At 47.7% G+C, this 15,798-nt stretch overlaps 1 protein-coding gene across 1 annotated transcript; it reads left to right on the top strand.

The window, feature by feature from the left end:
* Nucleotides 1–9,346: 9,346 nt before the first annotated feature.
* Nucleotides 9,347–13,923, top strand: AQP3 (aquaporin 3 (Gill blood group); the record flags this gene model as incomplete). The annotated part of the gene is made up of 6 exons (XM_080938601.1): nt 9,347–9,504; nt 12,155–12,281; nt 12,593–12,730; nt 13,045–13,163; nt 13,451–13,668; nt 13,755–13,923. The coding sequence occupies exons 1-6, from the start codon at nt 9,397–9,399 to the stop codon at nt 13,921–13,923; spliced, it is 879 nt and encodes a 292-aa protein (XP_080794727.1). The 5' UTR covers nt 9,347–9,396.
* Nucleotides 13,924–15,798: the final 1,875 nt, after the last annotated feature.

Below are 15,798 nucleotides of genomic sequence, written 5' to 3'. Positions count from 1 at the left end.
GAGAGATGGCTCAGTAGTTAAGAGCTCTGACTGCTCTTCCAGAGGTCCCGAGTTCAAAAGAAAAAAAAAAAAAAAAAAAGACAGGCAGATATAGTTTCCTGGCCTTTCTCTAATTGTCCTTCCACAATATGTCTCCTGACCCCAATACCTAGAGATCCTTAGGAAGAAATTTGTGGAGCTCTAACTGCAGAATCTCCTGGTGCATCCTGCCCCCTCCCTGCAGCCTTCCCGTGACTCCCTTCCCTCCGTGGTACCTAGCAGCTACTCTGTAATGAGCAGTCAGCCTGGACTGTGATGAGAAGAGGACCGGGGACTCAGGCAGCACATGTGTAGCCGTTTAAGCAATTCTCACATAGTGCTTCCTGCTGTGAAATGCCTAGGTAAGAACGCACCTTCTGTTCTGAGGTCCTTCCTAGAGTCATGGTCTGACTGGTCCCTGGTTCAGACTTCACTTCTGCCCACCTACCTCCTCACTAGCTCCTCAATCCTCTTCCTCAGACCATTTTCATGCATCTGTTCTTTTTCTTTTTATGACTCCTCCTAGGCCTCCTGGCTTCAGTCCCTTTCCTTCCTACCCATCATCCATTGGACAGCTGTCAAAATCCTTCCCAGTGCAAACGCAGAAACCCTTTGCAACAACTATTAGCCACTGTTCCTAGTGGGTGAACATCTGCCAGAAGTTCTGGCTTTCATTTTTTTCTTTTTTTTTTTTAATGTTTTTTTTTAAAGATTTATTTATTTATGTGTACCCTGTAGCTGTCAGACACACCAGAAGAGGGCATCAGATCCCATTACAGATGGTTGTGAGCCACCATGTGGTTGCTGGGAATTGAACTCAGGACCTCTGGAATCTCTCCAGCCCGAGATTCTGACTTTCCTACTCTTTCCCTCTGGCTGCATCAGTCTCTCACATCCTCAGAGTCCTGGAGCTCAAATAAACACAATTTAAATACCGCCTGGTTCCTGCATGAGACCTAAGCTCTCAGTGTAAAGTCCCAAACCATCTATCTCCCTTTCCAGCCTCTCTATGGCTGCTCTCTCCTTGCTACACAGATGGTCATCCAGCCATCCAATATCTCCTACCTAGAACTGTCTCATTCATGCATACTTCTACAGGAAGCCAATTAGTCTAGCTTTCTTTTCCTGGCTGCAGAAGTAGAGCACTGACCCAATTCTCAGCTCCAGTTTGGACCCAGGAAACTGTGGGCATTTCCATCTTCTTCACTGCTGGTCTTATCCTCTCATCTTCTGGAAGAGGCCACTTGGCCCCACAAGCTTTCCTGTCAGTGAGAAGAAAAAGGAGAAATCAGAAATCAGGGCTTCATGGATTTGGTTCCTAAAAGGTGAGCTAGAGAGAGCCCTCCAGACACCCTGGGCCAGGTCCCAGGGTTGGCTTGGTTTGTGTCCTCTCCATATATTAACTTTTTTGCCCCAGCAGCTAGCAAGAGGTAGGTTCAAATGTTTAGCAGTTTGTCTGCAGAACTTTCAACAGATATCCCTCCATTTGTCCGCAGTTTTTCTAAACAGCAGATGAAGACCAGGTCCTAGCAGGGACACACATGAATATGCCAATAGGTACACATATGCACACATGAATCTTCATGAACACCCATACAGCATGCACACATGTCTAAGCATGTACCTGGCTGTACATGGATAGTCACACATGTACATATATAGCTAAAGATCCAGCTTTTGGGCATGACCTTTGATGAAAACGTGGTACACTAAGCCTGAGATATTTCTAATATATTGTCCAATTCTTCAGACACACCAGAAGAGGACGTTGGATCCCATTACAGATGGTTGTGAGCCACCATATAATTGCTGGGAATTGAACTCAGGACCTCTGGAAGAGTAGCTGGTGTTCTTAACCACTGAGCCATCCCTCCAGCATATTCTCCATCTCTTACGTAGGCCCTAGATATGCTTCTGAAGAAAACTTCCATGGAACCTTCAGCTGAGACTCTCAAGGACCCCCAAGTGGCCAAGCCCAAGTTAAAGTTCAGATTTTGGGTCTGTCAGAGGTCCCTGTGCCACCAGCCTCGTCCATACAACTCTGAGCTGTTTCTTAGTAAAGACTCTAGGCCTTGTCCCATTGTGTTTCTTCAAGGCTTCATTCTCACTTTTCCAGTGTCCTAACTGTCAAAAGGTATTGAGAGCAGCTCAGGGACACCAGTAGTTGAACTGAGTCCTGGCAATATAGGCTAAATGGCCTATTTTCCAGAAGTCCAACTTGAAATCTATAAAGGTGCCCAAAAGGATTTGTATTTGTGGAATCTGGGCCACCCCACCTGTCTGGAGATGGGAGTAATTCTGCTTCTACATGAGGAACTGCCCACTGGGCTTCCAGAATGGGAGATGCTCATAGCAGACTGATTCATTTCTATTCCCCCTCTCTGAACTGTAGTCAGCTGCTGGCCCTCAGCATCCAGAATTAGGTACTATCTAGCAAAGGCATACTCTGGAAAAAGGGCTGTGCAGAGGGACCTCAGTGGTCCCTGCTTCCCTTGGGCCTCAGAACTGTGGTTCTCTCTCCCTCTTTTCTCTTACCTTGTCCTGCCAGCCTTCCACTCTTTTCTGGTTTTGTTTTGGTTTGTATTTCTTTGTTCTCTTTTCTTTGAGGCAAGGTTTCTCTACATGGTCCTGGCTGGCCTGTAACTCTACATAGGCCAGGGTGGCCTTGAGTTCCCAGAGATCTGCTTGTCTCTGTCTGTCTCCTGAGTACTGAGATTAAGGCATGGGCCACTGTGCCTCCCTTTGTTAATGCTCTGGAAATGGTTAAGAGGTTGGGGAGTCTTGGGGGACTCTAGAGTGAGTTTCTATTTATGTTTCTATCTCCTCTCTCAGCTCTGCTCTTTGACAGTTTAGACTTGCTTTCTTTTTTTTTTCTTTCTTTCTTTCTTTCTTTCTTTCTTTCTTTCTTTCTTTCTTTTTCTTTCTTTCTTTCTTTCTTTCTTTCTTTCTTTCTTTCTGCCTGTCTGGCTGTTTTCTTTTTTTTCTTCCTCTTTTAAAAGACAGTTTCTCTGTGTAACAGCCCTGGCTTGCCTGAAAGTGTCTCTGTAGGCCTGTCTGGCCTTAAATTCACAGAGATTTGCATGCCTCTGCCTCCTAAATGCTGGGACTAAAGGCACAGCACCACCACTAATTGGCCTCTTTTTTTTTTTTTTTTTTTTTTTTTTTTAGGACTAGTGAAATGGCTTAGTGGCTATAATCCCAACACTTAGGAGTCAGAGGCAGGCAGATCTCTGTGAGTTTGAAGCCAGCCTGGTCTATAAACTGAGTTTCAGGATAGCTAGGGCTACACAGAAAAACCTTGTCTTAGAAAGAAAGAAAGAAAGAAAGAGAGAGAGAAAGAGAGAGAGAGAGAGAGAGAGAGAGAGAGAGAGAAAGAAAGAAAGAAAGAAAGAAAGAAAGAAAGAAAGAAAGAAAGAAAGAAAGAAAGAAACGGCTTAGCAGTTAAGAACACATAGTGAATCCAGAGGTTTGAGAGTTCAGTTCTCATCACCAACATAAAGTGGCTCACTAATTCCAGCTCCAGGGATCTGGTACCTACTTTTGGCCTCTATAGGTACCCGCAATCACATGCACATACTTCTTCTACACACACACACACACACACACACTTTAAAAGTAAAATAAATATATTTTGAAAAAAATTATTGTAGGGGCTCAGAGCAGCTAGTCACACAAGTGGTACACAAACATACATGCTGGCAAAATGCTCATATACAGAAAAAGTAAATAAATACAAATCTATTTCAATCAGATCAGATATGGTGGTATATCCCTTTAATTTCAGCATTCAGGAAGCAGAGGCAGGTAGATCTGAGTTTGAGGCCAGCCTGGTCTACAGGGTGAGTTTTAGGATAACCAGGGTTATACAGAGAAGCCCCATCTCAATAACAAAACAAAACAACAACAACAAAAAAAAAAAAAAAAAAAAAAAGGAGAAGGAGGAGAAGAAGGAGGAAGAGGAGGAGGAATAGGAGAAACAAACCCCTGAACACTTATTTTGACCTGCTCTGCTCTGTTTTGAACCTAGGCCAGTTCACCCTTCCTTAGACACCTACTCCCAGAGGGTTACCATATTGATGCTGAACTTAGTGAGGACATGGCACAGTGCATTACATCTTAGAACTCAAATAATCCTCCTGCCTCAGCCTCCAAAGTAGCTGGGAATATAGACATGCACTGCCATGCCCAAAAAAACATGTTTTCGTTTTTATTTGTGTTTGGAGCTGGAGTTCAGGTTGCTGTGAGACACCTGCCTGAATCCAAGTCCTTTGGAAAAGAGGCAAGCACTCTTAACTATTGAGCCATCTCTTCAGGACCTGGGCTGCTCTCATTCAGGCCAAACAAATTGGGGGGCAGGAAATGAAGGGTGTGCCAGCCACCCTCATCCTTTGAAGGGCCCTAGCCAGCACCTCTGGTCCAGCAGGCTCAGACTTGCGCATCCCTAGGCTGAGAACCGACTTCCCCAGCTCTGCCTTAGAGGAGTCATGACCTCCCACAGTAGGATGGGCTGACCATGCCCCATCCTTCACTCAGCTTCTTGCCTAGGTGAGACATAGGCCTTGTTCAAGATGTCCTAGGAAGAGGGAGAGCCATCTCCTTGCCTCTCAGGAGCTCTCAGAAGAGCTAGTTGGCCGCGTATCAATCTTGGCTCTCTTTCACAGAGCCCAGAGGACTCCAGGTAAGCTGTGTGACTCAGAGGGTTGGGACCAACCTTGCCAAGGTGACTTTTCTCTGTGATCTTCTTCTGCCTTGTGTGTATGTATTCAGGGCAGGGGGAGTACCAGTCATATTAACTACACTGAAAATAATGCCCCAGAGTTACTCAGCAGGGAACAAGGGAGTCATTTTCTACCCCACTTTCAGACCAGTCTGGTACTTCTATACACATGTCCATCATCCTCTCTTGCATCCCGTATACAAGAAGAGCTGACAGGTATAAGGGACTTTTGGAAGTCATCCTTTCTTATCCATTAGTGAATACTCATCTATGCCATCATGATTTGAACCCTGCCCATCCTAGTGGGCCTATGTTTGGATATGTGCATAAATCATGGTCATGGATACAAAAGAGTTTGGTGAAATTACGTGGAGTTAGAATCCTGTATGGTGGTCCTGAGTAAGCTGAGTAAGGAGACAAAGACTAAGGGTCTTAAGATCCTGACTTTGAGTCGGAGAGTGGTACCCACCTTTAATCCCAATGTTCTGGAGGCAGAGGCAGGTGGATCTCTGAGTTTGAGTCCAGCGTGGTCTACAGAGGGAGTTCCAGGGCTACACAGAGAAACCTTGTCACAGGGGGAAAAAATCCTTGCCTTGTATAACTTACTAAGTTACGTGCCTTGGGACAGGGCTGTCTGGAGGATGTCAAAAAGACACTCAGTGTTGATCTGCAGCAGGTACATTTATAGTGACACACAGAGTCACAGACACACTGAGTCTGTAGAACTGCACACATCTAAGCAAACAGAGCTCTACGAGAATTAGACACACATATTCCTCATGTGATCCTATGTGAGCTGGGTACAGACTCCTGGTACAGGGCCCTCATTGTACTCAGGTATACATATTATACATGGACACATGTTAACATACAAACATGCACCTGCTTTTTTCCTTTGCTCTGGTTCTTGGGCCAGTCTCTGCTAGTGACAGGCTAGGCTGGGCAGGGTGTGGATGGGATGCTGAAGACTGAGGTTTTTTATCCTTTTCTTTGAGACATGGTTTCTATGTAGTCCTAGCTGTCCTGGAACTTAATGTAGACCAGGATGGCCTTGAACTCAGACCCTCTTAAGTGCTGGGATTAAAGTTGTCTCCTTTTCATTTTTAAGAATTTCTGCCTTCTACAGTCTTTGCAGATCCACCTGAGGCAGTGAGTGTCCTAAAAGCACAGCAAGGGTGGAGAACAAAGAGCAGCCTGGCAGGAGATGCTCCCACTCCCACAAACCGCAGCTGGAGCTCTGGCACCAGATGTCTAGTATTCTGTCTTGAGTCACAGGTTGACAACAGAGTCAGCAGGCAGGGACTCAGTGATGGCTGCCTGATTCACTATGGAGCCTCCCAGCCTAGGCGGGGAGGGGTGTCTGGGAAAGGGGCATCTCTCTGGGCTGAGGACTATGAGAAGCTTCATGTATTGGCTCTATATACCTGTGAGCCTATGGGCAGGCTCTTATGCAAATGAAATCCCTTCAGCAAAGTAAAGTGTCTATAGGCAAGAATGTAAATTACAAGCTGTGTGTGTGCATGTATGTGTGTGTGCATGTGTATACATGCATGTGCCTGAGCAGTTGTGAATCTATTGCTAAATCTCAACATTAGAATTTTCTTTTCCACTTGTTTTGTTTCTTTTAAGATTGGTTCTCACTATGTAGCTTTGACAAGCCTAGAACTTGCTTTATCGGCTGACCTCAACTGCCTCTTCCTCCCACAGGCTGCAGTTACAAGTGTAATTACACCACTACATCTGGCTTTTTCTTTCTTTTAGTATTTTTGTTTTTACCATTATTTATTGGAGTGGGGGGGCATGCCACAGTGTCCTCTGACCTCTCCTGCCACCATGTGGGTCCCTGTAACCTCAGCTCCTCGGGCCTGGAGTGGTGAGTTCCCTTGCTGTGTTTACTTTTGGGCAAAGGTCTCCAATAGCCCATCAAGTGCCCAATCATGACAAGAGTGACCTTGAATTTGTAGCCAAGAGTGACCTTGAATTTGATTCTTCTGTCTCCACCTCCCCAGTGCTGAGATTATAAACTGAATGCCTCTCTACCTTTCATATGGTAAACCTACTTTCTGACACTCATTCTTCAGAGTCCTCAGGGTCCTTAGCTCTTCCAGATTAAGTCCTCCTGAAAATGTAATTTCTTGGTCTTCTCTGGCAATGAATGCTTCTATACAGACTATGGAAAAAAACAAATTTCTCCTGGTTGTAAGGGAGCACGTCTCAGGCCACTATGCCTGTTTCTATATAATTGGTTGATTGATTTATCTTTCTGATGCCAGGTATCAAACTCAGGACCTTGGACATGCTAGGTAAGAATTTTACCATTGAACTACACCCTCAGACCAATTTTCCAGTTATTAAATGAAGCATTAAACTGTGTATAGTGGTTCATGCCTGGAATCCCATCACTTGAGAGGTTTAGGTAAAAGGTTGTCAAGATGGAGGCCAGCCTGGACTACATAGTGACTTCATAGCCAGTTTGGGCTATAATTTGTGTGACCTTGTCTCAAAAACAAACAAAAATCAACCAATCAACCAGCCAAAAATAACTGTAAATAAATAAACAAATGCGGCCCTGGGTGTGTATGGTGCTCAGTGGTACAATGCTTAGGGTGCCGTGCTCCACGCCGGAGCAGGAAGAAAGAGAAGACGGAAGGCAGGCAGGCAATGGTGAGAGAAATGAGGGAACATCTGTAGTTTGATGTAATCTCTCTCTATAGTTTAGACTTTGAGACACAGTCTCTCTTTTTTGGGGGGTTGGGGGAGCAGAACAGGGAGTGAAACAGGAGAAATCTTACCTTTAAAAAATTATTTACTTAATGTATGTGAGTGCACTGTTGCTGTCTTCAGACACACCAGAAGAGGGCATCAGATCCCATCACAGATGGTTGTGAGCCACCATGTGGATGCTGGGAATTGAACTCAGGACTTCTGGAAGAGTTCAGTCTGAGCTCTTAACTGCTGAGCCATCTCCAGCTTGGGAGGAGTCTTACTATGTAGCTCTGGCTGTCCTGAAACTCACAGATCTACAAAGAGCTTGGGAGTAAATGCTTTCACCAATATGCCCCTTTCAGACATTTAAAAATATTTATTTTTATTACTTTTAATTATGTGTCTGTATGTAGTTTTGCACACTTGGGTGAAGGTGCCCACAGAGGGTCAGAGGCACAGGATGCAGGCTCTGACGGTGGTGAGCCACCTGTGTGGGTGCCGAGAACTGGACATTGGTCACCACTGAGCTACCTCTGCAGCCCTTCCCACACCTTTTTTTGTTTGTTTGTTTGTTTGTTTTGTTTTGTTTTAGGTAGGTTGTCCAGGCTAGCCTTGAACTCCCCCTGTAAGACAGACATGCCCTGAACTTGTAAGTTTCCTGTCACCTTCCCAAGTGGCTGGTGAACAATCTCTTTTTGAGACAGGGTCTTATTATGAGACCTACACTAGTTCCAAATCCACAACTTTCCTACCTCAGCTCCTGAGTGCTGCTAGACTATGGGTATGTGCCACGATACCTGGTTCAGTTTAATATCTCTTTTAAAAAATTAATTATGCCAGATGTGGTGGCTTCTGTTTTTCAAATCCTAGCACTTGGGAGGCAGAGACAGGTGGATCTCCCTGAGTTCAAAAACTGGTTCTATATGGTGAATTCCAGACCAGTCAGGGCTAAGTGATAAGACCCTGTTTCAGAAAAGAAAAAACAAAAGATGGTGTATGTGCGGGCACACACACCACTATGAACCTGTGCAGTTGGTTCTCTCCAACCTTCCTGTGGATTTCAGGGATTGAATTCAGGTCACCAGGCTGCCATGGTAAGCACTCTTCCTGTTGAGTCAACTCCGTGGGCCCCAGATTAATTACTTGAAAGGGTAGATTTACTTCAATGGGAATGGGAAAGGAAAGAGTTAAAAACAGCTGGAATTCACCCTGTTGGCATGATGTAGCATGTGGCATGTCGGGACAATGGCAGATCAGCCTCTGGAACCAAGGGACCAGAGAGGAAGGTCCACCAGGAGAACGCCCAGGTATCGCGGCCTGCACGCGGCGACAGAGACCATGCTGACCAACACATGCAACCCGTGACATGTTCCCAGAGCACAAGAGGGACTGGTGAATTCTGATTAGAACTCAGCATACATCTGTCTACAAGGGTCCACACTGTGAGGTCTCTTCCTGCTTGGGGCCCAATAGCCTCCTTCTCAGCAGCCGATGGAAGACCTGTTCTATCCTGTCATCTTGTAGCAAGCTGGTTCCTCTCCTTTATAACAGGTCTCACCACTATCGTGAGATGATGCCCACAAGGCTTACTGTGAGCCTGGGCTCAGGAGACCGCTTGCTTTTTTCTTTTTCACAATATTTCAGTCCTCTCAGTTCAACACTCACTCCCCTAAGAATCCTGCAGAGCCAACCCACCCTTAAAGCTCCTTAGGACCCTCCTTACAGCTGTCACCTCGCGTCCCCACCAGAGCCTCCAGGCTAGTCGGAGGGTGGCGGCCGCACTCCGCCCAGCGGGGCTCCGCGGGTGGGGCTCCGCGGGCGGGGCCGGCAGCCTGAGTATTTGCATATAAAGGGCGCCACCTGCGCTCCCGGCCCTTGCTCTCCGCGCCCTGCGCTAACCGCTTCGCACCCTCACTCCCCGGCCGCGCCGCTGCCTGCCTGCTGCCTGCCTCGCCATGGGTCGACAGAAGGAATTGATGAATCGTTGCGGGGAGGTGCTCCATATCCGCTACCGGCTGGTTCGCCAGGCTCTGGCGGAGTGCCTGGGGACCCTCATTCTTGTGGTGAGTGCAGGGAAGTGAACAGCCCTTTTTATTTTCAGCCCCCATGGTCCCCTTCTCCTTGCTCACTCCAGGGACAGTTTTTCAAGGCAAACAAGACCACTTCCCCAGCTCTGTTCCCGAACCCTAACCTTCAGGGTCAAGCTGACCTCCAAAGCCTTCAACAGTCTTGACAGTTCTAATTCAATTTGTGACAGTGTTACTCACCAAGAACAGCTCTTCTATGTTGCCTTTCCTCCTGGAGACGGAGACCAAGTTCCTGAGTATGAGACCTTCAGTCTCTTTCCCTTACTTACCAGTCTTCCAGCTTCCCAGGGCTCAAGGCACAGGACACAGTGGAGGCAGAGGCAAACCCCTATTAAGTTATTTGGGTCTTGGGTGTCTGGCCCCTAATGAATAATTAAGCCTCAGAAAGTCCAAAAGTTGCAGTGAAGTGAGGGCACATTACACAGGTAGGGGCAGAGGGCACAGGCCTGTAAGCAGCAAAGTCAGAAGGAGGGAATGTTACGGAGACAGGGATTGTGGAAGGAAGGAGGGCCCGAACAAGAGCTCTGTGTGTCTAAATTGGTTGTGACATGTCGTGGTCCTCAGATCCTGTCTGTGACCGGATGTTTCCAGTTGCTCTTCTGGCTTTGGATCCCTCCTTTGCTCCTCTCAGTGGCTCCTGGTGAACTCCCTGGCCCCCCAGGTTTCTGCAGTTTTGCCCTGAGTTCTGGGTAACTTGGTGTACTTCTTCGTTAGATAGGCACTATTTCCAGGTTTTCATTTCCTGTCCCATTACTCTGATTTTCAGCCACTGATTTGTTTTTCTGAGTCTCTTCTGAATTCAGTTGTTGCTTTGAGTTCCAACAACAGACTCAGTCCTGGGTGATACACTTTAGTCAGCTAGTGAGAGATCATGGCGGGGCAGGCTACATGTGGAGAAGACGGCCCAAACGTGCCTCTGACTTCAGAAACTAGTGGCCTATCAGTTGTTCCTACTCCTCCTCTGCTCTGTGCGAAGAAGGGAGAGGGGCACTTATCACCCTCCTGCCTTGGTGGTTCCCTGTGTCCTATCTTGATTTGTGAGTGGCCACCTGTTCCGGAGCAGCAAGGACAAGGGAGGGTGTCTCACACTTTCAAAGAGGGACCTCCTTATCCCTTCCCAGGTCTCAGAGCCACTCCACTATAAAAAGAACAGTCAGTCCCCACTGAGTCCCAGGATCATTCAGCTTAGTCCAGACCACAAAAAGCAGATGCTGGATTTGTGAAGGCTTTCAGGCTCAGGTAGATGTGATAGGTGTCCAGTGTCAGTGAAAAGCAGAGCTTGGGGACCAGAAAACAACTCTAGTGGATCCTCTGGTGACTTGGGGGCTTGCTTATGTACCTGTGTTGGGACCTTATAGTGTCGGGATCCAAGTTGACTTTGGGGTGAGGAAAGCCCCTTTATCTGAGGTGTATAGTTGGGTGGTATATGGGGTGAGGGGCTGGCTAAAAACCTGGAGGTGGGTGAGAGGGGAGGATAAGGAAGAGGAAGATTAGCCCCAAGGTGGTGGAACTGGCTTTGATAGCTCCTCCCTCCAAGGCCCCTTGGCATAGATCCAGGTCTGGGCCTCAGGCAAAGAACTCAGGCCAGGGTCTGACTGGACATAGTGCCCCAGACTTCTATGTGCCTCCACCCCCTACTCTCACAATCTCTGACCTTTGCTCTCACCTGCCTGAACACCTTTGACCTACATCACCACCACTGGCTTCCCTGCTTCATCTTTCTGAGTGATAATAATCAGTGCTTAACAACTCAGTACACAGGCTTGGACCCATTAGAGTTAATGAAGCACAGCCCGCTGGCCAGCATAGCACTTCATTGTTTTTGAGGCTGGGTCTCACTCCCTAACCCTTAGCTGTTCTGGAGCTCACTCTGTAGACAATGCTGGTCTCCAGCAGGGATCAGGCCTGGCTCTGCATGGCATTGTTTTAGTTATGAAGAGCTGGGATGGAGGATCTTGGAGGGACAGCACTTTACAGTTGGTGGAGAGTATTTTCACTCTTGAAAATATATTATGTTCTGTACATGCTGAACTCTATCCCAGGTAGAAGGGTTAGAACAGATTTCACTGGACCTAGAGAGAAGAGCCACTTAAAACCTTGTGTTTCGGACTCTACAGATCTGAGTGGGAATCTACAGATCCTGGAGGCAGTGGGCTAGAGAAAAAGGGACAGATGCGAACAGAGTGGCTGTGGGTGAGGAACGTGTGAGGATCAGATTCATAGACATTTCTACATGCAGGAGTAGGTCCAACCTCACTTTTGTTTTCTCTCTAATCTCCATGTCCCCTACCTCCTCCACTATGACCTCAGCTTTGGAAGAGTCCAGGATGATGGGTATTTCCTACCTCTGTGTGCCAGATCTGGAGGACAGGCAGAGACTGTTATTGCTGTAGTGATTGCTCCCTCCCATGGCTTCTGGGATTCAAGACAAACCAGTGGATGTCATTTAACCTGGCTTCCCAGTCATATACCCAGTACAGGTCCCTCAACTAGGGCTCTGCATGTGTCCTCTCTCTGGAACTTAATTACAGCAGGAGGGATTTGGGTCACACACCAGGAAGGACCTCTAGTTTTCCCTGTGGTGTCTGATCTCGGTGGGACTTCATTTGCTTTGTTTTTCTGACAGATGTTTGGCTGTGGTTCCGTGGCTCAAGTAGTGCTCAGCCGAGGCACCCACGGTGGCTTCCTCACCATCAACTTGGCTTTTGGCTTCGCCGTCACCCTTGCCATCTTGGTGGCTGGCCAAGTGTCTGGTAAGGCCTCAACCCCAGCCTCAGCTCTCAGTCCTCATCAGTATTTCCAGCAAGTGCCTGGCTAGAGAGCAGAGAGGGAGGGCCCCCCAAGTGCTCGTACTAACAGCACCTCAGCTTTGGGCCTGTTGGAGGCAAGGGCAGAAGAGCCTTGACAACCTTTGACTCACAGCTTGACTCAAAGATCAGCCTGTGACAGTCCAACTGCCATCAAGGCCAAGGAAACCTACCTGCACCCCAGAAAGGAAGAGCACATGGGAGACCCAGCCTGCCCATCCTTTAGGTGTGGCTAAGATGCTGTCTCCTCTTTGCAGGAGCCCACTTGAACCCTGCGGTGACGTTTGCCATGTGCTTCCTGGCACGGGAACCCTGGATCAAGCTGCCCATCTATGCACTGGCACAGACGCTGGGCGCCTTTTTGGGCGCTGGCATCGTTTTTGGGCTGTACTATGGTGAGCATTCCCATCCCGCCCTTCTCCATGCACTTTCCCTCTTTAAGTACTTGTTGGCACCAAGCCCATTGATGACAGCCGGGGCCTGCCCAGGCCCCGGGCTCATGACTCATTCATGAGCACTCAGGCCCAGGTTGGGGGCTCTAGGGGAAAGAAACAAGTTGGGCAACAACAGAATCTCAGGTCCTCCACCCTACCCCGCCCCCTGTTCCTCTACAGTAATATGCTTACCCATGACCCCTGGTAGGGTGGGGAGGGCAGCTCTGAGAGGAGAGGCTCTGCCCTTACTCACAATGAGTCTAATCTGTCACCAGACGCGATCTGGGCCTTTGCCAACAATGAGCTTATTGTCTCCGGTCCCAACGGCACAGCTGGCATCTTTGCTACCTATCCCTCTGGACACTTGGACATGGTCAATGGCTTTTTTGATCAGGTATGGACTGGGGACATGTGAAGTAAATGCAGAGGGAGGAACGGTCTTGTTTTGGAAAACACTCCTTGATCGTAGCCGATTTCTCAGTTCATGGGAACCCTAACATGGTGGCGGGTCTTTTGTATAGGATCCCCTACCTCAGAACATGGTGGAGGACCTTTTATAACACATGGAGTTCCCCAGTGAATTCTTGTTTTTGCAAGCCTCCTAGAATCAGGACAAGACAGAGGAAAGGCAGGACTGGAGCATGGGGAAAGGAGCTCACCCTGTTCTCTCCTCTCTCCCAGTTCATAGGAACAGCCGCTCTCATTGTGTGTGTGCTAGCCATTGTTGACCCTTATAACAACCCTGTGCCCCGCGGCCTGGAGGCCTTCACTGTGGGCCTTGTGGTTCTGGTCATTGGAACCTCCATGGGTTTCAATTCTGGCTATGCTGTCAACCCAGCTCGTGACTTTGGACCTCGCCTTTTCACCGCCCTGGCTGGCTGGGGCTCAGAAGTCTTCACGTAAGTATAGTTCTTACTCAGCTTACCTTAGCTTGCCTTCCCTCTTCCTGCCGACCTGTCTCTGATTACCAGTGTTTTCCCTCCAGGACTGGCCGGCACTGGTGGTGGGTACCTATCGTCTCTCCACTCCTGGGTTCCATTGGCGGTGTCTTCGTGTACCAGCTCATGATTGGTTGCCACCTGGAGCAGCCCCCACCCTCCACTGAGGCAGAGAATGTGAAACTAGCCCACATGAAACACAAGGAGCAGATCTGAGTGGACAGCAGCCACCCCACTCCCCACTGTTCACTCTCTTGAGTGTCAACTGACTGTGTGGGGGCCACTCTATAAAAGCCCCTTGTGTTGCCTCTCACAGGCTAAAAACGCTCCCCGTGCCCACCCCTGCTGGATGGCCCCTCCAGAATTTCTACAGAACTCTGCCCATTAGGTTCCCACCCTTAAGCCAAGGTAGGATAGCAAGTAAGACCAAATATTCTTTTGTTTCCCAAAAGAAAGGATGTGCAGAGAGAGAGAGAGAGAGAGAGAGAGAGAGAGAGAGAGAGAGAGAGAGAGAGAGACAGCCCATGTGTGCATGTGTGCCGTGCTGTTTTCCAGGTTGAATGCAAGGGCAAGGAACCAAGTTTTCAAAACAAATGGTAGCAACTCAAGGGAGCCCAGGAGAAGGAAAGTGCCATGCCTCAGGGACTCCGTGGGGGTGGACCCAGAAGTGTGTTTCTAAGTATGTGTGTGTCTACTATTTTTCCAAATGGACTTCTAGGCTTGGGGAGGGGGAAGGGATAAAAGGGGTGTAGCTCATATATGGAGCTATGATCCTGGACTGGGGCTGTGTAATTATGTTTCTGTTATAAGATAGACATCAGGAGGGGGCTGAAGTCCAGCTCGTAAATTTCATAATTTGTTTTTTTAATATATACATACATATATGTTACAGTTTTATGAATAGGGGCGGGAAACTCCACTTTTTAAAAGGGGTTTTCTCCCTTTAATTCTCCAACAATGTACTGTTGCCTTTTATATATAAGAAAAGAATAAAATGTATACATGCGACAGGAACTGTGATTTTCTGCTTGGTTTTTTGTGTTTTGTTTGTTTTCAGGCAGGGTCTCTAGTCCTGGCTATCCTGGGACTCACTCTGTATACCAACCAGGCTGGCCTTGAACTCATGGAGACCCCTGCCGGCATCAAAAGTGTACGCTACATCAGAATCTGCTGTTTTTCTGGGACTGGTGTTTGAGCTTTGGTTTTATTTAACTATAAATTTCCAGATGTTTAGTTTAGGGTCTAATCTCAGCTTGTATTCAGTGGTCCCAGATTCTACCCTCTTGAGCATCTTCCGAATCCTCCTATCTTATCCCCTTCCGCAGGGAGGAAGTTTGGAACCTCTATGGCAGGCAGAACTGCCCAGAGAATGGAGAGGCCAACAAGATTGAGGAACTGTCTTGTGTTCTACAGTTGCTTATCATCATCCAGACTCTTGTCTGAGACACTCTTAGCCTCCCTCCAAGGGGTCAGTCCACACAGGTTCCTCAGGGTATCTCTCTGAGGGTAGGGCTCTTTCCATGGTCCATCCGCACCGTTCTCTATCCCTATCCCTACCTACTCTACCACATTTTACCTTTACTCCTGATTACTTTCTCCGTTTTTCTTGTCTCTCCTCTAGGAAATTGGGTTACTCTTACTCTTCATCTTCCAACCTAAAAGTCACTTGCCTAAATCAAGAATGTCTCATGTTGAGAAAGTTCCCTTCTGAGACATGTCAGTTCCCAGTAAGGCAAGGGTTATGTGACTAGCCTGGCACACCTGAGCCCAGGAAGTGCACCTCATTTCTAGTTTCCTTAAAACATCTGACTTAAGTTTCACCAGGAATAAGAGGAAAAGCTTCCTGAAGTATTAACCCTGTAGGAGTCAGAGAATCCTGTCCTACATGATTGTGTTCTGTAGATTTGCAACCCCATAAGAACTACAATACCAACCAACCAGAGCTCCCAGGGTTTAAACCACGATCCAAAGAGTACAAATGGACAGACCCATGGCTCCAGCTGCACATATAGCAGAAGATGGCCTTGTTGGGCAGCAATGGGAGGAGAAGCCCTTGGTCCTGCCAAGGCTTGATGCTGCAGTGTAGGGGAA

The sequence above is a fragment of the Micromys minutus genome (assembly GCF_963924665.1).
Source record: "Micromys minutus genome assembly, chromosome: 26".
Lineage (NCBI taxonomy): Eukaryota > Metazoa > Chordata > Mammalia > Rodentia > Muridae > Micromys > Micromys minutus.
Note: the sequence above shows the minus strand (reverse complement) of the source record. Positions and strands in the feature narration are given on the sequence as shown.